This window comes from Pseudopipra pipra, chromosome 5 (assembly GCF_036250125.1).
Source record: "Pseudopipra pipra isolate bDixPip1 chromosome 5, bDixPip1.hap1, whole genome shotgun sequence".
Lineage (NCBI taxonomy): Eukaryota > Metazoa > Chordata > Aves > Passeriformes > Pipridae > Pseudopipra > Pseudopipra pipra.
Genome location: NC_087553.1, coordinates 41,742,562 through 41,769,996, shown reverse-complemented (window position 1 = coordinate 41,769,996; position 27,435 = coordinate 41,742,562). Strand labels below are relative to the sequence as shown.

Genomic DNA, 27,435 nt, shown 5'->3' with positions numbered 1-27,435 from the left:
TTGCTTCCAACTTTCTACTGGACTTTTTCTGGAGAATTAATGTTTTCCTTTAGCATTGTCAGATATCATGGACTTTGACTTAAAACTTCTCTGACATCAAGGACTGCCTCTACACAGGAACCTTTCTGCTCACACTGGCAAAGCGGAGGAAATTTTGCATGTAGAAAGTTGATGCTGTTTTAGAAACAGAGTTGTGTTATAGTGTTCACCTTCTGACACTACTCTTCTCATGATTGATGTTACTTACAAAAATCAGTGTTGAAACTGTGAAAACAAAACAGCAGCATTTAGTGTCTTTGGAACACTATAAAAAAAATTTACTTCATATAAAAAAAATACACTTGCTATTTTTAAGGAAGTGCTTCCTAATAAATTTACAGGAGCAGAAAAAGTTCAGCCAAAATATCTGAGGAATTTTAATTAAGAAATTTCTGTGGTTTTTAGTTAGTGTGACCAGTTACCTGAGTCAATCTCTGCAAAAGAAAGAGCAAAAAGATAGCAATGTGATATCCGTGTCTGTACACAACTTCTGGGGCATCCCTGGAAATACAGAGAAGATACACATTTAATCTCAGCCTAATATTAATCTCCTTATTTTATCACTTTTTAAAAAAAAAAACAACCAGGTTTTCATCACCCAAGTGTTTTCTTCTGTGCCTTGTGCTGCCTGTTTTCTATCCATTTTTGATCTGAAGAGGGTGCTTTTGGGACAGCACCAACTGTGGTCAGAGGTTGAGCACCTTTCCTGCCCACAGCTCCCCTTGCTGGCCCCAGTAAATGGAAAAGCCCCACTTTTCCCACCAGCAGCTGATATTTGCCACACAAGGGCCCCATGCCCCAGACTCCTTACAGGCTGGTCAGAGAGGTGCCAGGGGTCCCCTGGGAGACACAAACCTGAGAGCTGGGGACCATCACTTTGGAGCCCACCAGCCATAGGTGTTACACATCCATGCTAAGTAAGCTCCTCCTTCAGCACGTCTGAGCTCTTTTACTTTCATCACCCAGAGAAGGGTATCAGGACAGGGAACAAACCACCTTGTTCAGGCTGTTTCTCATTACTGCCCTGGGTGTAGTGGGGATGGCCTGGCCCTGCTCCTCCTTCCCCAGTGGTGTTTCTCCCGACAACGGACCTGGAAAGCTGCAGACATGGGTGGTGATGGGGGTCTGTCTCCTGTCGGATCAGGATTGCTGGGCAGTATCCACAGTCCCACTGCACAAAGGACAACAAAAGAATGGGCTCTCCTCCCCTCTCTGGGCTATGCAAGTCTTAGCTTAAGGGTCCATTGACTAAAGAGACCAGGAAGGTCAGTTTAATACACTGGACTTCTTCCTTGTAACTCAAAACTTCTCACTCATTAATTTTATGCTTACAATTATGTGTTATTTATTTATTTATTTATGATGAGGTTGCCAGAACTGTAGTATAGCAAGGGTCTGAAATAATCTGTTGTATATTTATTGCTCTTCAGTGCAAACAGAAAGCATTTTTCTTGCTTCCAAGCCAGGTCACATTACAAACTGTGTGGCCCTCGACTGTCGCAACACGCAGCACCCAAAACCTTCTACAGTCCGATCACAACACAATGTGGGAGCATCACCCTTGAACAGGAAACACAGCCAGGGCTGGACTATTGCCTGCTTGGACAGAGGCTCTAAGAAGAATATCTCGAGTACCTGAGGTATCATGAACAGGGCACACCAGCTTCGCATGGCTGACTGGCAGTGCCAGGATAAAAGGAGGATGTGGTGGATGGCAAGGACAGGGAGAGAAACACCCGGCCTTCAGTGCTATCCCCTCCTTGGCAAAGGGACAAGAAGAAGCTGCTCTTCTGAAATATTTTTAAGAGCTGTGGTGGTAAAAGCAGAGACAGGGAAACCAATCCCACTGTGCCACTGTTTGATGAGCGTGCTCTAGAAAAGCCATCGTCCCAACCCAGTGCTGATGAGACTGCAGTAGGCCACAGAGAGCAGTACTCGAAAAACTAAAGCAGTATCTTTATTTTATATATAACTGCCAGTATAAAAAGTTTATTACATAAAAGCTGTTTTCTTTACAATATATTATATTGCTTCAAGCTGATGCAGAAAGTTCATACATTACAGTTCTACTTTGTTTACAATATATTCTGTGGGTTAAATGGCACCACTACAGTGTATTTTTAATACACAGTATTTCACAAAACTGTAAGGCCAAAAATAACATTGAATTGAGTTATTCAGTTTTTAAATTAGGCAACTTATCTATTTATTTGTTTTTCTTAGGGAAAAGTCTAAATACACAATTTGTAAACGTTGCACAATTTGTAAACATGCACCTTTCTTTTCTTAAGCAAATTAAATCTGTAGCCATTGAAATTATTCAGGTTAGCATCTACAAAGTTTTCTGCTTGAATATTGTTACTTAAATTTTGGAGAATATTTGCAGCTATATAATCAAAAAAGGAAGTTTAAATGTAACTGTAGTACAAAACACCATCCAAAGCACTGAAAGAAGGAGCCTATATAATCATGCTACAGAAGTATTTATAAAACTTAAAAGGAATAGTAAGTGTCAGCTCAGTGGTTTATAATGAAGCTAATAAAATTCCAGCCAGTAATCTTAACTGTAATGAACAGCATTTTAACATTCAATCCATGAGAGGTTAACGAAGGCTATGCACTTTGTGTAACACAAACCATTTCAGATGTTGGAGTTCACCAGATATAATTGGATTCGGGTGGAACATGCGTCTCCTCGGCCCTTTTCGGCGAAGGCATGTGCTGCCTGTGCTTGCTGCCTGCTGGCCTCAGGGCGCTCAAACCGCTGCCTCCGTACCCTGGAAAATTATCCAGTTCAAGAAAAAAGAATCCACAGAAGTGGGCTTGTGATCCACAGCTAATATTTCAAGTGGGAACAGTCTCCCACATTTGAACAAAGGGTTTTGCTATGCCTTACAGAAGCACTCACACCTCTGTTACCCCTTGGGATGAACGAGGTCCTGCCAGACAGAAAGATGCTCTCTACTGGCCAGGGAGCCCAGGAGACCATCAGCACACCCAGGCTGTCACTCAGCCCTGGGTTCACATGTGCACTGCCTGTGCAAGGTGGGTGACAGTCATGATGATCTGCCAGCAACAGGCTCTCTGGGGAAAATCTGCACCAGCTACCTGAGCTAGGCTTTGTTTTATGGCTGAATGCAAAGAGAAAGAACAGCAGTGATCATAAACACCTAGGAGGAAAAAAAGCACTTTGAAACAGGCTTAGAGCTGCTTTGTTTTGGAAAATGAAAGTGAACAATAAAAATGGAATCCAAAGTACTATGTCGTAATTCTTTATAGGTTCATTTATCCATCTCATTACTTAAAGCTCATGGAAATGACTTTGAAAAACTGAGTCCCCCGTTCAATTTTTTAACCACTCCTTTTTAAGATAACAGCTTTACAGAGGAGCCATTAATTTGATGGAATATGAAACAAGTCTCTCAAATTATCTATAAATCTCCTTTCAAGATTGGGAGATATTTGATTTCAGTTCAAAGGAGTGAATTGCAGTGCATGCACATGTATATGCAATTGAAGCCCTACACAGGCACTTAAATGGGGATGAATGTTACCTAAATGTCCTATTCACAGTTTCTTTGCTGAATACAAAGAGAGTTTTGGAGTACTAAACACAGCAGGACTGTACCCAAACTCCAAATAATGAAGGATGCAAAACCTTGGAGTTGACAATAATGTGTAACTATTTAGTTCTCATCACAAGGCAGGTATGAGCTTTGGTTCTGTTTTACAGGTGATTACTTCTTTGGGGATGGTCACTTAGAGAATGTGGGTTTTTTCACTTGCTATCTGAGTTCTTTATAAGAGGAGTAAGACAAGAAGAAAAAGTTCATACTGAACTTATCAATTGCAGTTCATATTGGTTCATTTCCATGTATCTTTTTTGTAGCCACAACTTACAGCATTTCTCCTTCAGAGAATAGCATGAATAATTAAAACACAAATCCACTAGCTAACAATAGAAAAGTGGACTCCCTAAACCTAATTTTCACAGCAAAATCCATTTTAGTTAGGTAATACTCAGTTTGAAATGAAAATACTATATTTATCACAATACATTTTGATATAATACAAATCACAGGCATCATCAGCTTTTAATAAAAACAAACATTTGGTTGATGTTGCAATGTAATATTTTGCAAAATTTTTCAGATTTTTTACTATTGACACTTAAAACACTAAATGTGAATTGGTAGCTAACAGTGATAAACATTAATACCTTATGGGAGTATATGAAGGTTATATATTGAAGATCTGCTGTTGCAGCACTGTGGCACATGAAATAAAAAATTAAATCTGAAGTTCTTACCGGATATATCCAATTGTATTTCAAATAATTTTATAGTACCATTTTAAACCCAGTAAAATGATCAGTTGCTATAAGAGGTGGCAAATGGACCAATAAATACAATAGAAATTCATTTTAAGGACTTTAACTTTGCTTGGGACAATATATTTTGTATGCTATGGATAAAATATTGGGACAATATTGGGACAATACATTTTGTATGCATGGGTGGGAAGAGGAGGAGAAAATTCCAAAGTTGCATAGGTCTTCAAGTCTTCCCCAAAGTTTCTAAAGGACATTTCACTTTTTTCTGAGTTTTAATAATTTTTAAAACCTGACAGAGTTTTATTTCTGAAAATGCCTTCCCAACATTTTAAAGTTAGCTGATCACTGAGGGGTGCTAAAGGACTTGTATCCCTTTGATACTATGAGTGAAAGACAGGCCAGGTCAACTAGAAATCTGATCGATACCAGATTCTGGAATTTCTAATACAAGGTTGATCTTGGCAAAATAGTTTCAAATGATTCTAAGTATTTTTTTAAGCAGTTAAAATGATGAAGTATTGAAAATCCTTGTTTTATTGTTCGGATTAAGGATTAGAAAAAAATGGAGTGTGGTATTATTAATAATGCTGGAAAGGCTCATCATCGGGTGCGTAAGACCTCAGATATGACTCTCAGGTTTGTTTATCACTTACTTTTATTGCAATGTCTCCCATGCCAGCCTTCTTTGCACTGGCACTTGTTGGGCTCCACACAGGTGCCGTACAGGCCACAGCCAGGTTCACAGACAGCTGTAAAAAAGCAAGCACATATGCCTGACCTCTTGGCCTTTCATCCAGACTCAGTCACACATTTGCTTTCCCTGCTGTTCCACATGATGGGTTGGTTCTGGCACAGGCTGGGGCTCTCATAATACATCTGTGCCTTTCCACCGAGTGCGTGCAGAGCCCCGAAATAATCCTCACACTCCCCTTTACCTGCAAAGTCTGGCTCAGTCTCTGGCAGAAAGAATCAGATTGAACAACAGAGCTGTTCCAGAGCATGCACCAGAACCAGTGGGAAGAGGGCAGCCCACAGCACCCCTCACACAAAATGTTCCTGTTGGATTTTAATGTGGTGAAGTATTGACATTTTATCAAGCATTTCTCTATTACTAAACTACTATTGCTGAGCTGACATATTGATGGTTTTTAGAAACTCAGAGTACAGAAGAGACTGTGAGGAGACTTTAGTAAAAAAAAGTGTTTCTGGTTTCATAATTCCCTTAAGTCTGGTGCATGCTCTATGTCCAGAAAGTTAAATAACTTGAAATACTTTGACAACAAACAATTAGTGCTGATGTTATATAAACAGATACTGTATAGCCGGATCGATGCTCCCACAACAAGGACTGATGGAGTGGCTTTGGTACTTACGCTTTGAACACAGGTCTCCCTGGTAGCCTTTGGAGCACTTGCATTTGTTCCTACCGGTACATTTGCCTCCATTTTGACAGGGCTGATGGCATTTACCTAGAAATTGAAAACACAGAGACAATGGTCTTAGTCCTCTGTGCCTACTGTCTCCCAGGGGCTCAGAGAAGAGACTCTCCAGTCTAGTAAGGCCCTCTGATTACTATCCACTATTGGTTGTTCAAACTGGCAGTGACAAAATAACAAGGAGAAGTCCGAGGGCAATCAAAAGAGATTTCAGGCCCTGGGATGATTAGTAGAGGGATGAGGAGCACAGTAGTGATTTCTTTGATCCTTCTGGTAACAAGAAATAATATTGATAAAAATATTATCAATGATCTATAAGGTCAATGAGTTGCTCCGAGGTTGGCGTACTCTGAAAAATTTGGGGTTTTTTGACCATGGGATGATCTACTCAACATTGTTTTGGCACAAACATTTGAGGAACTGAGGAACACTTCCAAATCAACTGCCCTTGTCCTTACGGGGGACTTCAACTCGCCAGAAATTAACTGGAAGCATCACACAGCTAGTACAACCGGGGCCAGAAGATTCCTAAAAAATCTGGATGACAACTTTATGGAACAGAACCTAAGGGAGTTGACTTGAAAGAATGCCCTCCTCAATCTGCTGCTTGTTAACAGAGGGGATTTCCCGAGCAAAGTGGAGACTGGTGGCCCTCTTGGCCACAGAAAACATGAAGTGACCAAGTGTAAAATCTCAAGGCAGGGAGACAAGGCAGGGTCACAGAGCAGCAAGTCCGATAGAGTTCAAGAAGCATTTGGACAATACTCTCAGGCACATGGTGTGACTCTTAGGGATGGTCCTGTGTAGGGCTAAGAGCTGGACTCGATGATCCTTGTGGGTCCTTTCCAACTTGGCTGATTCGGTGTTTCTGTGATTCGGTGAAGTGTCTGAGAAGCTTGCCTTGTACCTGAAAAACTTATCAGATGCTGATGTAAGAGTAACCAGGAAGACTCTGCTGCAAGTCTGTGCTTCCAATTTGTATGCATTTTTCTGCTTTGAAAATGTGTCAATAATTTGGCATGGCCAAAGCCCATGTGACCTTGCAGCTTTTGCAGCTTTTTTGCAAGTTGTGTCACTCTGACTTCGCAGAATCCCCCATGTGACCAGTCAGTATTGCCTCCTGCTCTCCTCAGCCTTCATGGGGGAGGCAGTACTGCCCAGACTATGCAGGTGCAAGGAGTGGCATCCAAACCTGGGGGCACAAGCAGAAAAAAATCTGGTGGCATCCAAGATACTCAAGGACTGACAGGTATGGCCGCTACTTGCAGACAATAAATTGGCCTGGCCTGTCAGCTTGTATCAGAGGCTGTGGAGTACCATGGTGCTGTGGATGGTGCAATGAGAGATGTTCCACATGGCAGCTCAGAAACTAAGGGTACATTAAAAAAGCATGCCCTTCTTTCCTATTTGATGAGAATAGAGCAACTTTGCTAACAGTAATTAGAACTGGCAGATGTTTTTCAAGGCTCCTGGTCCAGAAATTACTTTCCCTCACACAGAGGCTTTGCCAAAGGCAGAGGCAGGGTCTGGTGGTGCTGTTATAGGAAGGCTTCTTTGGCCCTGATTGCCGGTGATGGAGGAGGCCCACGTTGGTGGAGGAGATCCACAGTCAAGTTCTTGCTGGGCATGGCTCACACCAAAGACCTTCCTCAAACTTAACAACAAGTGTCCCATCACTAGACTGTCAATACCCTCTTCGAATTTGTCTGCATTACTTAATTAATTAAATCTTCTTTCTAGGAAGGGGAGCGCAGAGCCCATGAGCTTAATCACTCCCAGGCTGAGGGAGGCTCACTGTCACCTCCCTCGGCACTCTCAGGCCACCAGGAACTGCACCATCAGTCCCTTGCCTCCTTGATACCCATACGTACTAGTGCAGCTTTTCTCATTATTGTCCAAAACCATTTTTCGTCTTTTCCAATGCCACTACATTTTCTAGATTCTTCAGAAAAGAGACAAAAAAACCCCCTTCCTATATTTAGCACTAATATTACCTGGATCTGTGAGGAAACAAAAAGTGGAACCTGGAGTGGCAAACTGCTTCCTTTAATTTCATTTCCTTTTGTGTTTTTTTTTTCAAGAGATCTGCACGTGATAATTTCAGCATCAACACTAGCTGGCTGTGCTGAAAATCTCATTCATGATCACAGACTGCCCCCTTGGGAGCTCAACACCCCAGGCAGTGCTTGATCTGCCCTCAACCTCTGCAGACCTCTGTAATGCACATTATGTACTGTCGATATAAAGGAAATACTTGTTCCTAATGTACATAATTATTCTAATAGCCCCGAAAAACACTTAATAAACTGCTGATGGAACTAACTGTGCTAAGGAGAGTTTCTGCAAAAACATCATTTCCCTGCAGAAGCCTCTGGAGAGGGAACCTATAGGTCTTCTAATTTTCAAACATTTGCATTCCAAGTAATTAATGATCAAAAGGAGCAAAGCTAAGGAAATCCATGAATTTTCCTAGCTCTTGAAATAAGTCTGGAAAATATGGGTCACGAGATGTGACAGCAACTTCCACTGAGTTACATTAGGCAAGCATTTGGTACTCAGTACATTGTACTCAGTACAGCTCAGTTAACTTCGGACTAAGATATTGTCACAGAATGAAGGAAAGAGTAATAATTCTCTCCGTTATTGACTGAGAAATGGAAAAAGCAACAAAACAGCTAGTGACAAATAGGGGAGGAATCTAAAACAAAATAAAACTCTATGGACTCAAAGTGAAACACTAATTAGAGACAATGCATACCTATCACTAGAAAAAATCTGGAAGACTGCGCATGCTTGTTGGTATTGTAGACATCCAGTACATTTCCCAGGAGTCTTACAGAGGGGTTCAACTATTAGACAAACACTCAAAACCTTTACACAATATTAAAAAAACAAACAACAAAACCTTTCAGTTTTCAGAAGATGGCCTTCTGCATGTCGAAAGGTTTTCTCCCCTTGTTATTTTAAGACCTCCATGACTGAATGTAGCTGGCCCTGGATCTAAGAGACAAGACTGAGTTGTGTTTCTCTTCTGGTGTTTCAAACCCCTGTCTAGCATTTCTTGCAGTCTTACGCTGTTGTGCTGGCACTGGTGCAGTGCCCAGGGTTGGTAGCAGCTGTCAATCACGGCTTAACAATTGCCATCCCAGCTTTTCAAGAGCCCAGGCAAGTGCATAGCTTTCCTTGCTCTCACTGATTTAACTCTTAGCATACTGTTATCCTGATTTTTTTTTCTTTCTTTTGTACAGGAACAAGTTTATTGCCTGTATTTTAATTAATTTGAGTTTCACAGGTAAGCCTTTGCAAGAAGTCAAAGCAGTTGCACCTATCCCAAGCAGTAGTCGACAACAATGAGCTTCAGCTCCTCAGACAGGCCAATTAAATGTATTGCCCTTAATTATACATGCTGTAATATCAGTTCTAAGAATTCTCTACAAAAAAACACCATCAGCATAAAAGAAGTTTCTCTCTTTGAATCAAACTTTAATCTTCATCTGAAAAATGACAGCAAAGTTGACTTTTTGGGGACAGAAGAAAGCAATGGGGTTCTGTTAGAGTGTCAAATTTGAACTTGATGTAAACAAACCACTGTAAATCCAGTGGAAACCCACACTGTTGTTCTTGTGGTATGTGATCCAAATTTATACCAAACTTAAAAACAGTAAAGCTTTGCTGCTTCTGTTTGGCTCAAGTTATGATAAGGTAAAAAGGCATTACAGCATGCCTTGTAATGCACAGAGATATGGTGAAACACATACACCTACTGTTTATCTGCACATAAATACTAAACAAAGCTTAGGTCTTACAGTATCTGTATTCTTTCTTTGCACAGTAATTCACTTATTGTCCTGTACTGGCTGACAGCAAGTTAGAGTTTATTTCCAAGTGTTTCCAAAGTGATACAAATTGCCTACTTGTGAGAAGAGCTTGTCTCGATGCATATTAAGAAATCAGCATTTACATATCCCAGACCAAATGCTAGTCTCTACGCTCCTGTGAAGGTGCTGGGGAGGTTATTTTACAGCAGGGGAATTGTCTTGCACAGTGTCCTGTTAAAAGCTCTAGAGTCCAGAAAGAATGAGATCCAATTGTACGTTCCCAAGTTGCCTTGTCAATGCAACTTAATATGTCACATGAAAGCTCTCAGCTCTTGTGGTTCAATCCTCCTTTTACCCCAAACCCTTTCATTCCCAACTTATAGTAGCCCTTTCAGAGTTGTGGGCTCAAATCTAATCTGCTGTGCCCAAGAGTGATTTGCCATAATGTTTGAAAATAGATGCCTCATGTGGGTTTGCAGCAGCACATCTGTCTGTCACAGGGTATTGCTTGCACACTTACTGCTTGAGGATTGTTACCAAGCCTGGTTACTACTGAAAACAAAACGAGGCAGGGGATGAGAGGGTCTAGTAATGAATCAAACTTATAAGTAGGAAACTCACTAGGAGGCATGTGATACCTGACTCTGCAGGTCCCAAACTACCATGTGAGACCCTTGCTGTGAGCCCAGAAGAGGCAGGTTGTATGTCATCATTCAGATACTGACACTAGAAGAGGGTGACGTAAGTGAAAGCAAGGACACAGAGATGCTACTCACTAATTTCACAGTGGTCTCCTTCATAGCCTGAAGGACAAATGCATTTTCCCAAATAGAAACATGTCCCTCCATTGAAACAGGTTGTTGTACAGTTTGCTGAAACAAATAAAAAAGGAATTAACTAAGTCATTAATATGAATTAAGTCTGACTTGGACTTAATGTTTTCTGCTGCTCATCATAAATAACCATTGAGTAGGTTTTAAAAAGTAGGATTAACCTCTTTTCATCTGGTTTATATAGGAAGATTGAAATGTGGTTATTCCTACATAATGCTTTACATGGGCACACACACAAGTCAATATAGCGAGAAACACGTGAATAATACAGCAATGAGCTCTCTGAGGACAGACTGTGTGACATCTTTATCAATCCTCACATAAAAAGCTCCTTGAACGATTAAGGTCCTATTGCTATTAAAACTGCCAGTGGTTGATGAAAGGAGCACAACCTAGGACTGGAAGCTACTTCTACAAGAGGATACTTCGCTACAGTTCTTAATTTATGCTTTGACTAGAAGAAACCTTTGCAAGTTTTCCTGTGTGGTGACGTAGATGCAAATGCTCTGTCTCTCACCTGCCAAATTACTTACATTGTGTTAGATATAACTTTTCACCAAACAGCTGGGATTCACATTAATCCTTCATAACATTGGGAACATTTAATTGCAGTGCACTTTTGAAACGTTTTTTTAAATGTGGCAAAAGTCTGTTCAAAGACTAAATACAAGTGAGGCAGACACTGACAACAACAGCTTGTGCAGCATAATGGGAAGGTTTCTATTATTTTGCCGAAAAGTCCTCTAGGACCTTTTCACTCAGTCTTTACTTCATATAGTTCTGCAACAATAAATGCAGAATGATGTTCTGCTCTGCCATGCACAGGTCAGTTATATTTCTGCAGGACTTGGGTTTTTTTCACATGGTAGCTTGGACTATTCCAAATTACTGTTCTGAACAACTGACAGTTCATTTTTATCCTTCATAAGTCACAATGCAGCAACAAAAAATGAATAGCCAGCTTATTTTTTCATGAGTCCAGATGCAGCACATTAATGTACTAAATAATTAGTAAAACTAATTTTACTACAGGTAACTAGAGTTCAAACAGAGATTTTTCCCCACCCCCCTAAACGTATGTGACTTTTGTGATAGATCCCACAGCTTTTCAGTGAATCAACTGAAGCAGTTATCTAAATTACCTTTTGAATGCCTTGAAATCCCTATATTTTTTCAGCAGCTGCCAGGCTGTGCTAGAGCATGTATTTGAAGAATCACAGAATTTTTAAAACTTATTTACTTATTGCTTACCTGACTTTTCATAATCCACTCTAAGAGTGGAACTACCACAGGTGAATAAAGAGAGGCTACTGTATGCAGAGCCTGGGGGGTTTTAGCTGGCACTTACCTTTATCACAGTTGATGCCGTAGAATCCTGGGGGGCAGATGCAGAGGCCGGGGGTGATGCAGAGCCCACCATTCATGCAGCGAGGAACACACAGTGCTGAGGAGCAGGAGGAGCAGAAACAACATTGCTGGTGTGATAGCAACTGGCTATTTAAATACACAGCACATCAGCTCCTTAAGCTACTCTTGCTTCTGCTGATTGTTCTAAGTCATCTTTGCAAAGTGCCTCTGTTAGTGGGTTAAATCTATTACATCTCTGGTTTGTATCTGGCAATTTGGGTACAGTGTTACTGAAAACTGAAGGCTAAATTAAGGTCAAATCTGATTCTATATGTAAGCAGAAACTGCTTCTTGTACCGTTTAATACCAGACAGAGGAGCACAAAGTACCCACATACACCTACACCCTCTGGATATTTAAAATACCCCCAGACAAGTCTTCTCTGTAACTGGATTCTGGTGCTTCAGCTGAGAAGGCAGGACAATCTCAGAGGGGTCAGTAACAATGTGGGGTTCCCAGGCAGGCTTTACAGTGAACCTTCCCTTTTCCCTCTGCATACCTGAGCATAAACACAGCTACCTAATTTAGGCTAGGGAAGCCTGTTGCATGGCCAAACTGTCTTGTATGCTCCCTCTAGAGCATCACTGGAGGCTCCCCCTAGAGCTTCTCTGGAGCCCCTGTTCTCTCCTAAGACCTCTCTGCCTTGTGGCCAGCCCACAAGGCTCTTCAGGGAGGCATGGCAGGGGGCAACGCTTCGTTTTGTGATTGCCCACAATTGGAACATGCAGTAAGGTTGGGTCCATACTAGTGAGTTAGACAGCATCCAGGCATGAGGCCAAATGGGGGCAAAGGATCATCCATCTTGTGAAATTGTTGGTGCCTCTCTTGGCTTGTTTTTGTCCCTGGCTGACCAGCAAGCCCTCCTGAGCATGGTCCTGGGATGAGCAGTGGCCATAGACTCCTCCCAAGAGGGAGTCTGTAGTGGGTTCATTGGAGGGTAAGAGTTTGTTAAACATATGAATGTAAGTTGTGCCAATTGGCCCCCAGGCCAAAGAACAGTGTCTGATCATTTGTAATTAATATTTCTGATATAGCCAGAGCATCTGGAAGTGAAGGATTGCATTGGAGTAGGATGTCCATGGGGATAGTTTGCTCCATTTTGTCACCCCAGAGAGGGACTGCCACTGGGTGATGAGGAAGGGAGGGATAGCAAGAAGATCTAGTTTCCTTGCCAAGTTACACCAATTCCCTGGTCCTCCACTCCTGGAAATATCATTTGGGGCTATTATCCACTAATGAAGGGGAAAGAGAAAGTCTTTCCTTCATTTTCCCATATTCGCTTTCGACCTGCCTACAAATCAGATCTTATCTCCAAATAAACAAATACAGAGCAACTAAAATCCCGTGATTCATTTTCCAGCTAGTCCTCACTACCAGAAAATTTTATTTAATCTTTTTGCCAGATGGATTCCCTGTGATTAAGGATCACTTAATTATTGTGTCAGGTTTTGTTAAAAGCAATGTATTAAAGAGAAAACATTTTTCTTGTAAGCAATTCATATTTTCATTAGATGACAGATGACAATAGTAATTCTCTTACAGGTGTGGACTCAAAATATACAAAATCTTCAGAATAGGCCATTCTTAATTTTAGGAGAGATGCAGGAGATACAGTTTTGTTGAGGTTATAGTAAAGAAGACAGTTGAGATTTTTTTTTTTTTTAATTACCTTTCTCACAATGAGGCCCGTAAAATCCATCTGGACATTCACAGACATGTCTTTCGTTGCAAAACCCTCCATTTCTACATCCTCCTGGACACTCCGCTTCATAAAATATAACAACAATCTTAATTAAATGCTGTCAGCCAGCTCTCGGTAGGATCAATATACTTCTTTGACACAACAGTAAAAATATTTGCTGACAGACAAATGATGAAGAAATAGAAATTCAGCTATGACTTCTTCAAGAGAAACTCTTTTTTAGTAGTCTACAAATAGAGGTTTCATCACGTGTTCAAACGCGCAATGTGCTTGTTGACAGACTGTGCATTTTCCCCGCTTTACTATTCCATGAGTGCATGAACAATGCGGATGCTCTGCTCAATCCACTTTCTTTTCTGTGTGGAAATGAGCAGGCAACTCAGGGCAGTACTTGCATGGCTGGTTAGACCTTCCCTCAGTGTGCAGGACCAGTTTCAATTTCTGCAGCCTAAAGTAGACTGCAGTGCAATTTGCATTGCATTAATTACCACATCTGTTACTACTGGGGTGACAAAGTGATGAAATTGGTATTCATATGAAAGAGTCAGCTGCAAGGATAAATGAGAGAAGGCCAGAAAGGAAGATGAAAGCATTCCTGCACAATGGTCCTATATCATCATCCAACTCTCATTCATATCTCAATTACTGATCAAATACTGGTAAAAGCATTTGGTAACACTGGCAGGATTATACAAAGATGATAAATACCTCTAGGTTCCACCACTATCCTCAAAACACCAGAGTCCATTGAACAAGACGCAAACTAAATCAAACCCTATGGAACTCTGTGAAACCACGGCTGCCGGGTAGAAAAAGCAATTACTCAAAAATACCTTCCCAGATACCTCACAGAGAACAAGGCAGGCAGGAGAGGCTGCCTATTCACATTAGAAAAGCTTAACATTACTAGTGATCAGTGGTAGGCATGATCTTCTCATCTCTATACTCTGCCATGTGACACTCCAAATGACAAGGTTCAAAAACTCTGAGGTAAAACAATATGCCTTACAAGTAAAGTTGTTTACAGCAGTAGTAATAGTAGGAAAGGCTTTTCGGTCCAGCTGTGTTCCAACACCGTACTCTATGACTCTTCCTGGAAATGCTTCTCTTTTTTTAACTGAATGGAGAGCTGCTATTCATGACAAAGAATGCAAGCTTAAATACATACCATTTCAAGTAGAAAAACAGGAAAACATAACTTTTTGTGTGGCCACCTCTTAGCCACAACAAATCCTCTCTTATTCCACAAAATTGCTCCCTTGCTCCCCTCACTTCCTCTGGTGCAGGCCTTTCTGTATGGTCAAGAATAACTGGAAGCAGTGACCATGGCCCTGGCAGGAGAAATTGGAGCTCCTCACCACATGATGTCTTTCAGAGGAAGGAAATTGACCTCTACTCTAACATCAAGCCATAAGGACATTCTTATCCTTGCCAGCATCTGTCCCAAAACATTGCAATGTTCACCTTACCAGACAGAGGGAAGGAATGGGAGTTATCCCAATATGGACTGGAAAAGATGAGGTGAGAAAGCTCTTCCTCTGCACACCTCTAGAGTTTGGAAAATCATCCTTGTGTCTCTCAGCTAGCTCCAGGAACAAAAGAGTGGGACAATAATCAACCCCAGGTTTCTTAAGAGGCCACAGGATGTAATACTGCTTAATTTTTAAATATTACAACTCATGTAAAAACAGTAACAACAACTAATAACACAGAAACGATAACTTGGACAAATGCTACAACTAAACTGATTTTGGAGCCCTTTCTGTTTAAGCCACTGTTTTCCACAATACAAACATGTAACTCTGTTGTTCCTATTATAATACCTCCAATGCTATTTCCAAAGTTTATTAAAAGATACTCAACTGAAAATAAAAAGATAATAAAAAAAAATAAAAAGTTTTGTGTAGTATTTACCACAGACACACAACTTCATACATTAGATCTGATTGATTGATTTTGCTTCCTTTAAGCCTCCCTTTTCCTTTCTTTTTCTCTGCTCACTTCTCCTCCTCCTCCTCCACTCTCCATGGGCTAATGGGCAGCTGTAAGGCTTCAAAGGAGACAAGCAGCTTTGCTTTTTAGGTGTAGTGAGGTTTCAAAGAATAAAAGGCTCCTGTTCCCGCTGCTAGCTCTTTGAAGCCACGCTACAGCCAATTAGAGAAAAGAGTGAGGAGAAGAAATTGTGAGACTGTGAATGAAGACTTAATCAGAGAAGAATAACAATCTTGTTCTATGTACATCAGCCCCGTCATGGGTTAATTTGACACAATTGCACATGATATGGGATAACTGTCTTATCTTAGACACTGATTTTTCAATTTCCACAGCCTCATTTTAAAGTGATAATTATAGTCTTATTACATAGTGTTTATGGTTCATAGATGGGTTGATTAAACAAGTGCTCTCCTTTCCAAGCAAACACTGCAATAACTTCATGACGTTCTTCTTCCAGCACGTCCTCTCTGTGCTTACTGCTTGATAACTGCAAGTACTGAACACCAACTTCCACTACCTTACCTGTATCCAAAGCCAAGAGGTTGTATCTGAGCTACAGAGAAAGTAAAGCCAACTTTTGCAGAAATTTTTTGATTTAGTATTTTTGTGTTCAGTTTGGATGTGCAAGCTGAGATTTAAGGAACTAAGGGCACCAAGTTTGAACTAAGGCACTGACAGTATTAACGGAGACTAGTGTCCCCACTACAGCTCCCAGAAGTTCAGTTCTCCAAATTATGTGCCATTTCTGGAAATGTTAACCTCAGCCTGCTTCCATAGGACCAGCTCTCCTCCAAGCACCTCAAATCATTTGCTAACAGGGGCTTTTCATATGATACATCTCTATCAATGTCCTTGATGTGATGAAGGTGAACAGGAGGAGGGAGCAATGTCTTCAACCTAGTGTAAGTCTGCTTAAGGAGTTCAGTAAGAAAAGGGTTAGTAAACATGTACTAAATAAACAGCAAATGCACACAGAAACAGAATAGCCTGGAATTCACCACAATTCCTACACTTTTTGTGAATGCTTTATTTCCATCCTCTCTAGCTCTTATCCCGAATGAAACATAAGACCTGGTCTTACAGGTCTTACAGTTAGGCGACCTGGTCTAACAGCATGTTCTCTTTAGTGTTACCTTGCTGACAGGTTTTAAAGAAGATGGCATTCTGAGGGGTCTGGAGAACAATATTGCCTTCTGAATTCATTACGATCACGTTCACTTCAAACGCAGCAACCCCATCTTGTTTTCCAAGGCAAGGAAATCCAACCTGAACCACTAAAAGGGTAATAATAATAATAATAACAAAAACAACAACAACAACAATATACACACACACACACATATAAAAGCATACACTGAAATACTAAAAAAACCAGATTATAATTGTATTTAAGCTTCAGAGGAATGCCATTGACAAAAACTTGTAATACAGAGACACACAGATCGCCTTCTTCATAGGTGGCTCCAGAATTAGAAGTACAGCAGCACAGGAAAAGAGCCTGTGCTCATTTACTGATATAACCCAACAGTTTACAGCGCAGACAGAGATCATAACACAAACATACTTTTGCTTGCAGATGAGGCATTTACTTATGTAGAGCTATCTATGAATACACCAAAACTAGCCGGAAGCCTACATTTGGTTTTCTAAGTTGAGCTGATCACTTCTGAGTCTAAATTTTTCAGGCTCTCATACAACTTCTGCAAAAACATCCTATATATTTTGGGAAAAAAGTGACTTTGGATAAGTTTTTCTGGTTTGGATATTGTGATAATACTTAAATAAGGTAGTACCATTAAGTGCAGGAAAAATGGTATTCTTGATAAAATGGGTGCAATATTTAAAAAGAAGGCATAGACACATCAGTCTGACAGAACTAGTTAAGTGTAGCAATATTTGGACATTGCCTTTCCAGGAAAAGCAGTCAAACACTTTTGAAATACAAAGAGTCTAGGTAAATAATTAAGGCCAGTGAACCCGGAGTATTTTGATGACAAAGCAAGCCTGATACCTCACAGCTATGGAATTCTCTACTGTGATTGTCACAAGCGATCTTAAGTAATCTTCAATTTTATCTCTTTTCTTCAAAATTGACTCTTCCTAGCAGTTTTACAAGTTAGATCCAGCTAATAGAAATTGTTTATTCATTGCTTCTGAAACTGGCCTGAGCTTTCAGAACCAAACACTGACCTAACAGCCCTACATTTGGTTTGTTTTAAATTGCTTATTATGAGAAAATTTGCAAGCCATAATTGGGCAATTTTTGTTATTTGTTGCCTTGGTATAATAAAGAATAATTTATTGCTGAAATACATTCTGTCTTTGGTAAGTCCTACAAACTGAAAAGTCCCTTGCAGTTTTCATTCTAATGCAATTACATTGTCAAATGGCTTTTACACTAACCTTTTCAAAGACCATTACAGAAAGTATGTAACCATTTGGTAAGAAGGAAACTCCTATAGTGGATTAAATATATTTTAAATGCAGCAAACTTCTTAAACTGTAGTAACTTTCTTACAGCACAAGTGCAGGAAACCAGTATGTTTCAGTCGAACGAATTGCAATGGGGAGGAAGATGTGGCAGACGTTTAATGATGGCACTGTAGTTGTATCTAGACTTCACTGAATAGGTAGCAAAGCCCCTAACTCCCCTGAGATTTGGCTGTGGTTTAAATGCTTAGGGCAAAACCCAGGAATGCATCTCTTAGGGCTAAAGTCTGAGGGGACAGGTCAGAAACCCCTTATTACAGCAGTGCCGAACCTGGAAGCATCTGAATCCTGGACTTACCATACGTCTGAACGGTTAGGACTGAACACAGTAAAGCAGTAAAGGATGCTCCTGTGAGCAAAAACCACCTGGATCCTGTCTGAGATCTGTGGTGCTTCAGGGATGAAATAAAGTCCCTGAACTATGCCTGAATCCTTGCATTTTTATGCCTGTTTGAACGATGCTAAGCACGCAACAACAGCACTACAGTCAAACCAAAGCACAGAGCAGAAGTCCCTTGCACCCAAAACCACGGCTGTGAACTCTCGTGGCCTATCATAGTGCTGAGCAGGGTTGGGGTAGGACAAACCTCAGTTCTGGTCTCTGCTTCCCATATTCAGGATGCAGTTCACATTTGTCCATCACTGGCTAAAAACAAGGAGAGGAAATCATAGCTCTGGACTTCTCTCTGCTAGCCTTTCTCCCACCACCTTGCCACAGAACAGCCTCTACTACACATTTATAGTTCTGCATCCTCTGGAGTGCTTGCACCCAGGGCTGCAGAACAGATGGCTCTAGGAGGAGTGATGAAAGTTAAATTAATTTGAAAAGGAACCTAAGGAAACCTAGTGACTTATACCTAATTTAACGTTAGGTGGTAATTAGAATGCTCTCCTGCGATGTGGAGGATGAGGGTTTAATCCCTTTTCTCTGGGAGCTCATACCTTTTCCCTCTGTTCAGAAAACAAAATTTTCTTCAGTAGAAACAGGCTGAGAGCAACTCTGTGTGTCTGCACAGCCCTTCAAGTTTGAAGGCAATTGCTTTACCCACTTTAGTGAATACGCCAAACCCACCACCAAAAACAACCTACAGTCTCGGGGTGGGACTGCTTAAGGGACATCTCTGAATGACCAATCCCAATAGAAGCAGGCATGAAGGGTCTGGAGAAGAGTGGAGTCTGGAGAAGTGCACAGGAGTCTGGAGAAGTGCACAGCCCTGAAGCCCACTATTGCTCTCTACCAGCATGGCAGAGTGAGCAGAGCTGCTGCACCCAGAGAAGGCACCCAGAGAAGGCACCAGTTTCTGCCACCAAGCTTGGAGAGAGTTTCAGCACCTTTGGATGCTCAGCAGTTACATTTTAATGTCTCAACACCAGCAGCAGGCAGGGAGAGGAAGTCTCCTGAGCCTGGCCAGTGGGCTGGGTGGAAGCAGTGCTGTGCCAGCAGCCTGGCCATAGTCTGCACCAGCAGCACCAGCAAGGCACTGCACTGCTTGGTTCAGACAGGGACAGGAGGAGCCAATCCAGGTCACTTAAGGGGCCAGCTGTTTCTCAATCAGAGGCCACTACATTACTTCTGGGCACAGATCAATAGCTGGTTTTACTTTCCTGAATGTGGTGTTCAAGATGTTAATCACTGCCGCAACAACACCTCACTTTGTTTTAAACTTGCTGACCTCAGATTGAACCATTCAATTTTCACAGGGCTTCCCTGTGAAACAAGCAGCCAGCTGCTTCTCATTGGGCAGGTATCCACACTCCTCTCAAACATCTTCTTTTGGACAAGCTGATTAGTCTTAGCTCTTTAAGCTCCCAGTGAAAAGCATCTTCTACAGCCTTCTTAACATCTTACCACGTATCTAGGTGTAACAATACTCATGGTTGTGAGCACTGAATCAGGTTGCAACCCTGGGATTTGGGAATGGGATTCAAATGAATCTAAGGAACCTAGGTGATTTAAATCTAATTTATGTCTGAGGACAATTTGGTACTTCATCTCTTTAAGGATATGCTGAATTAGAGAAAGCTGAGAGAAGGACAAGGCTGCATCCAATGAGAAACAATTGACTCTTCAGTCTGGCAAAGAGAAAAATTAGAGGGCACATAACAGATATATACAAAATCATGACTGTCATGAATAGGACCAACAGTATGGATTGACTACTGTCTCTACCAGTGCAAGGACTAGTGTCCATCAGACGAAACTGCTGCAGCCAGACTTGAAACAACAGAAGGGGATCTTCATGCAGTGAAGCAGTGAACTCCTTGCTAGGGTGATTTGAGGTAACAGAAGATGATATGGACTCAAGGAGAGCCTAGAAAAGTACTGGAAAGAAAGATCTGTAACCTGTGTGGGCTAATAAAAACAACAAATCACTTAAGATTCAGGAAATCCTCTGAGCTGAAGCTAGTCAGAGCTGAGAGGGTAAACTAAAGTATCACATATGCATGTCCTTCTTTTGCTCTTTCACAGGTCTTCTTATGGCCACCATTGGCCATAAGATAAAATACAGGCTAGACAGGCCCTACAGCATTAAAGCCATCCATATGCCTTATTTGGCAGTAGGCAAATATCCTCAAAGAAGTTTTAGAAGTCCACTGATTTTGACAAGAACACTAGGTTCAGCTACCTCTGAGCAAGGTATCTGTTAATCCTCATTCTTGTTTCCCACTCTCTTGTTTATTATAGTTTATTATAGCTCTTTCCTCTTTTATTTCTCCTTAATTGTCTAAAAGGACAATTAATTGTCTTTGGGCTAAAACACTTCTTCAAGAGATAACAACTGTTGATTTGTTACTAAATACGAGCTTGTGATTGAATTTATTCTGATGTGTCTGTGTAGAAAAATGATTTGGTAATGCAATAGATCCAGGCAAACCAGACTAGATTTGTCACAACTGTTTTGTGAACATATAAATTATAGCAATAACTACAAAGCAGCAAATATTCACTACTCTTATAGCATGTATTTATTTAGGACTACTTAGTTAATTTTGGCCAGCTAGCAAGCAGTGTAAAAAACCCACCATCATACTAGTGTCTCACCATTTAATAGTGTAAATGCTTCAAATACCACATATGTACTGATTATCAATTGCTATTAAACACTGGAGGCACTAGAACGCCAAACAGGACTTAAATACAGCTTATATACATAAGCACAGTGGTGCACTGCACATGATCCATGTAGGGGAACACCACAGACATGCCCGTACACTGGGTACCAGTGATGCCAACCAGGTAAGTCCTTTTTGGCTTTAATCAGACCTCCTATCATGATGACTAACAGACCTTCTGCTGCAACTATGAGATCTCATCTCCAGCCTCCCTGCACTTGTAGATCATGCTTTCCTAAACACAGTCAGAAAGTGGCAATTTTGGTCTAGCCTTTCTAGATAGCTAAAATTAAAGGAGAAGCTAGGTTATATTAGAGAACGCTGAGTGCAGAGCTTCCCACATATCTCACCTGCTTTATATGGAGATGGAAATAATGCTTAACAAGAACTTGACTTTCATGGTTTTTTTAGTTGCTTTTAAATGTCTTTACTTGACATTTATCAGGCTTGCAATCAATTTAATTGCAGCAGTTGTGGCACAAACATCATAGCACCTCTCACCCAAATCTATTTTCAATATCACTCACTCAATCCACACTGAATGGAGAGACCAATCTTTAACGTTAAATTCCAGGTGTCACAGCGAAAAGCTGTACTGAAGCATTACTTCCAACGCTAATCTACTGCAAGCCAAAAATGGAGAAATTAAACACAAAGTTTCAGAATGTATCCATTGAAAAAGAGAAGAGGAAGAAAGACAGGTCGAAGCTGAAAGCTTGTGTATCAGTGCTCCATTGGCAGCCTGGTCCTCCTGTTTTGCTTCTCATTTCTTTCCCATTTTATCCCACATGGCCTTAGGATGGCTAAGGCAAATCATGAAACCATGGTCACCAAAACAGTACTGTCATCCAGATGTACATTTCTGCTTTTCTACCAGAGCCGACCATGCATGAGCCCTGAAACAGATCACATAAACTGTTATTCGTCCACCTCAGAGCAAAGTGGATTCTCTAATCCCTCATGGAAAGCTTTTTTACTCCAATCAGCTCGCTATGCTCCATGGTGCTTTTGGAGCACTCACACTGGCTTGGGCTCAGCCTCTGCTGTGGAGATATAAGTTCCAGTGAAGGACCAAGAATGTACAACTGAGGCACAAGTTTCTGTTGATTTATCTACACATAAAAGCTTCATGTGACTTGGCTCAGACAAAATATGCTGCTGTACTCAGGCAAGGTACTCACAAACTGTTCAGTGCCAAGCAGCATAGCAGTAAACTTCAGAACCACAATTAATAAAAAAATTCATAATTCATAATAAAATATTTATACTTCACTGGCTGTAGAATATTTTTTACAGGAACACAATTTATAATATCAACAGCACAAACCTGATGCTTTATGAGGAACTGTTCCAAGCAGGGGGATATTTATAGTTGGATCAGCCATTATGCCTTTATCCAAAGAGTGCAAAGACAGGAACTCGTAGTAGTACTCAGCCTATGACAAAATAAATGAAAAATCTATATTTATTTTAATTGCATTCACAGAAGCAAACTATTTAGCATATAAACTAGAGCAGAAAAATACTACACTTTTCATTATGCTATTCTATAATTTCTATTTGTTTCTATAATTTCCCTGAGTGCTTCTTCATCTAAGCATAATTTTCAGGTAATTTCCTCTTATTTCAGAGATTACAAGTGACTGTACAGTAATCAGGATGCAGTATATCAGCAAGGAGAGTGGCCTCCATTTGGTGGACAACTGTTACTTAGAGAAGATTTTTTTTTAGAATCTGCAGTATTTATCTGGCAGACAACAAAAATATATGAACATTAGGCTTATTCTTAAGGCTGCTTTTTGTGCAGAATCCTCCTGGAACTGATGGTGAGCCTGGATGATCTGCCTGCACCAAGAGTGCAGTTTAAAGGGCATGCCCACATACATGATGCAACTGTGGCATGAGATTATCCGAGCTTGCTTTTGGTTGATCTGCACAGCACAGCACATTGCCGTGGGCAAACGGTGCCAGGCAATGAGTCGCCACGTTGCTGGAGTGCCATGCTAGGACACATATCTTGCTTACAGCTCTGACACTGCCCTGTTCAATTTCAGTTCGTTAAATTGTTCCAAGGGTGGAGCTGAGAGCTCTCCTACCAAGTTGGCTTCATGTCACTCATTATTAACTGCAACATAAATGATTTGTTTTGGCAATTCCCAAAAGGTGTTGGCATGATTTAAAAGCTACTTTCCACTACCTTCATCCTACTCCTCATAAGCACCTGCATTGTGGCACAGAGTGTAGGCTTTGGTACTTTCTTCCATGGGACTCTGGCCTCTCGATATTCAATGCAAAGTGATGACATGTGTCTGCAGAGTCACTGCACAGACCATGTACCCCTAAGATGTATGCACCTTAGCAAGTCACTGGAGGTTTACGTTATTGTCAGTGGCACAACTGCTGGTGTGCAGAGCAAGTGGAAATGAACCTTTTATGCTAAAGCGTGGCTTCTCACTTAACAAGAAGCATTAAAGGAATTACAACTAATTCTACCTGCTGTTCTCAGAAAAGTCCTTGAGGTCTTACCGTGGGCGCTGGCAAAAATGTGTTTACATCCAGGAAGTCACTGACAGTAGACAGTATTGTTCTGCCTACTTTTTAGATAAAATTGTGAAATAAAGAGAGATTAAATCAAAAATTTTATGAGAAATTTGGCCTGATAAATGGTAGCTAATTTATGTCTACAAAATGTCTGTCAATGTCCTTAATCAGAAGCCTGTCTTTTTCTCCTGTAATGACCTGGCTCCCTGGCACAAGGAAGACATGGACTTAGTGGAGTGAGACCAGTGAATGGCCACAAAAGATGATCAAGGGTCTGGAATATGTGAGGTATGGGGAGAGGCTGAGATAGCTGGGACCATTCAGCCTGGATAAAGGCTGAGAGAGGATCTAATCCATGTGTGTAAACAGCTGATAGGGGGTTGTAAGGAAATGGAGCCAGACTCTGCTCAGTGGTGCCCAGTGTCAGGACAGGAGGCAATGGACACAATACAGAAAATTTGATCGGAACATGAGAAAACACCTTTTTACTGTGCAGGTGACTGAGCATTGGGTACAGGTTGTCCAAAGTGGTCGTGGCACCTCCATCTGTGAAGATATCAAAACCCAACTCAAAACAGTCCTGGTCAAGTGACTGTAGGTGACCCTGCTTGAGTAGAGTGAACTGGATCATCTTGAAGTCAGACTGTCTAGTCTCAGATCAGCCTCAGCCTTCTGTGATTCTGTGCTCTGCTAACCTGAGCAAAAGCCCCGGCAAGATGTGAAAGACCATCTCCCTTTAGCTCCTGATGACACTGACAAAGCTCTCATGACCTGAGTAGAAAGGTTGTTACGAAATTCCTGATCAGCCATGGCAGCATATCCACTCACTCTGTGGGAACATGTTGTAAGGTGATCCCAAACAGCATGAGGGGCTACAGTTGTACATGGACAGTCTTCGGAGGGTGTTGTGTAGGCACAGAGATGTTAGACAAGGACTTGCAAAACAATAGAGAAGGAAGCAATGAGAGGTTTTAAGGGTGAGTTAAACACATGGAGTAAATGTGAGAGGGAGAGGGGACATGGAGAGAAGCAGTAAAACCAGAGATGAAAAATGACGTCTGGGGTAATGTTCAAAAGGCTGCTTTTAATTAAAGATTTTTTTTCCAATACAATATACCATGCCAAAATATGAAAACAAGCCATAAATTCAGACTGGGAACATTTTTGTTTTCACATAAAACTTTGGTTCGGAAAAATAATTATATGTCTCCACACATCTATAGAATAGTGCAGTGAGTGAGTCAATGCTGCACTGTCTGTTTCTCATTGTTTAGCTTTGATGTTTGGTTATATCTAAACCAGGTCATAATGAGTTATGACCTGGGATATTAAAACATCATGTTCTTACTATTCTAGTAAACAACAACTGGTAACTAGACCAAATAGCTCCACTCCCATATTTCCATTGTAGCCGCACTGTTGTAGCAGGTCAGCTTGTGAGCCAGAGCCCCGATTAGTAGGAAAAGGATTGGAATTTCATTTTCCAAAGCCAAAACGATGCCTCAGGATAAAGACAAAAAGAAAGTCCCCTGTGGAAAAGGGGGCTGATTGCTGCATGAGCCACAATATTCACTGCCTTTCAAGGAAGTAGTTCCTCTAACCAGAGTAGAGGTGTAGCAGCGATTAGTGCCTGAGGCAAGAGTACATTCTGATCACATGTCAAAAAGATGGGAAGAGGCATTGCACAAGCAAGAGGCTGCTCAGGAGGAAAGCCACACTGGGGAGAGATACCTGCCCTCACCATGTACAAAGGTCTGTACATCTGCTGAGTTGATGAAAACCGAACTCCTTGAAATTATAGTATCTAAGAATACCTGAAACACCTCAGGGAGATCCAGCTGCAAAGTTATGGAGCCATGTGCTGCAGAGTACATTTGCAAATCTTGTGCTGGACTGAGTTGGTTAAATTTTGACATAAAAGTTATGCACAAAAATCGTAGTCTAGAGAGGCTGAACAGTAGCAGAAGTAGAGTAGTTTAACTCCTCAAACCTGTGAATCTGAAACAAGATTTGACTGCCATAAATCCTATCTATTTGGAAAAAATCTGTCTTGACACAATCTCTACATCCAGTCTCCAATATAGTCCTGCTGTAATTGGAGTTGATTGCCAATTAACTTGCATTAATCATCATGACTGAAAAGCAAACAACATGCTCTCAGCAAATATTTACCGTGCTTCAGCCTACCATGAAATTTAGTCATAATGGTTAATTGAAGATATAGGTCTGTGCAATTAAAATACTGTCTAGTGACTACCATAATTTATGCTGTAAATGGCCATTGTGAGTGACCTAGTAGTGAGAACCAAACTGCCTTGGATATTGTTGAGAGATTAAAGGGGAAAAATCCATAACCTGTAATCCCTTTTTCATTATAAAGATATTCTCATGTTTTTTGTGTTTGTTTTTTTTTAAGCCAGCCTGTGAACTCTGGTATGTCAGGGTCAAAATCTGGTAGTGAAGTTAAATCTTAGAGGAACGCTGTTGTCAGAGGTGGTGGAGGAAATAGGGTTTTCATTAAATTATTGATGTTTGACAATCGCACACTCTGCATGCACAGAGGACTTTTGGCTTGACTTCATGAAGCACCCGAGGAAGAATATGCTTTACTTCTGTGTAAAATCTTTGTTTGAGACCCTCAGAAACTGAGGCAAGGGCCTCTGCAGACCTTGTGTGAACAGTCTGGGGACTTGGTGCTTTCAGGCAGCAGGTAGCCCTGTGCAGCTGCCCTTTAACAGTTCTCTATATGGGTAAAACCCTCAGCAAAGGGAGGAAATTTCACTCTAGGCAAATAATTCCATGGTCGAGATTAACTTTTACGGACTTTAAATGGCTGTTTTCTATAAATCAGAGGAATTTAAAAGGTTATAAAAATAACAAAGCCATCTAACGAGTATTGTACCAAACATCTGTCAGCAGTTTCATTTTAAATGATATCCAGTTAAAATTCCTACAGAACTGCACTCCTTGGTACAAGATCCACTGTGCTGAAGTTCTCTTATCAGTCAGATCCATGTTGTATCTGACTTGTTTTTTGTTTCATATATTATCAAAGAATTCACAATACTGTGCTTTATGTTTTCTTCATTTTACACGAAAGATGTAGGATGAGAAGTAACGCTAGTACCTGAAGCAAAGGTAGGTAGCTTCAGCTGTTGTATGTCACAGCTCAATAACCTAATGAAAGCTATATCCTTTCTAATTATGAAGTGAATGTATGTTAGCTTTGGAAGTAGATGTAAGAAATTAACTATATTTTCTTCTCATCATTTTGAAGAGATCAGTGCTGAATGTTCTGTTCTGTTATCAATTAAATTACAAATATACTCTAATGCCAATTTTTTCATTTAAAGAAAGAAACACATCAAAAATGTTCCTTTTTATCCCAGATCCATGAATATTTCTGGCTACACACACACTAGAAGATTCTACCGTGCATTATCCATAGCAGATGCTCACGGCTGCATATGCCATAAATAAAATCAAAAGTGAGATGATGTATGTGTTCGTTAGGTGTTTACAGCATGGACCATTGCTTCTCCAAGATACTAACCACATTAGGTCAGAGGAGTTGGTCTGTCTACGTTCCAAGATGAAACACGAAGCAAAGTGAGATGAATTCCAACAAAGAGTATCCATATTGTGCATACCAGGCTATTGAAGGAGTCTGGCCACAGTATGAGTATGTACATATATATGAACAGTTTGTTACTGTGGTGCAGTCTAG

The 27,435-nt window shown here is 40.8% G+C and overlaps 1 protein-coding gene across 3 annotated transcripts in view; it reads right to left on the bottom strand.

Annotated features, from left to right (window-relative positions):
* Positions 1–1,974: 1,974 nt before the first annotated feature.
* The window catches only part of WIF1 (WNT inhibitory factor 1), a 43,331-nt gene continuing 17,870 nt past the window's right edge, over positions 1,975–27,435 (bottom strand). Inside the window, exons 3-10 of one of the 3 annotated variants that reach the window (XM_064655767.1) lie at positions 22,495–22,603; positions 16,697–16,837; positions 13,536–13,631; positions 11,808–11,903; positions 10,403–10,498; positions 5,746–5,841; positions 5,026–5,121; positions 1,975–2,816 (exon numbers count right to left, since the gene is read on the bottom strand). In XM_064655767.1, the coding sequence (XP_064511837.1) occupies positions 2,695–2,816; positions 5,026–5,121; positions 5,746–5,841; positions 10,403–10,498; positions 11,808–11,903; positions 13,536–13,631; positions 16,697–16,837; positions 22,495–22,603 (852 nt within the window). In that variant the 3' untranslated portion in view covers positions 1,975–2,694. The remainder of the gene's footprint in view (positions 2,817–5,025; positions 5,122–5,745; positions 5,842–10,402; positions 10,499–11,807; positions 11,904–13,535; positions 13,632–16,696; positions 16,838–22,494; positions 22,604–27,435) is intronic. The other 2 variants (XM_064655768.1, XM_064655769.1) reach the window with 2 other exon arrangements.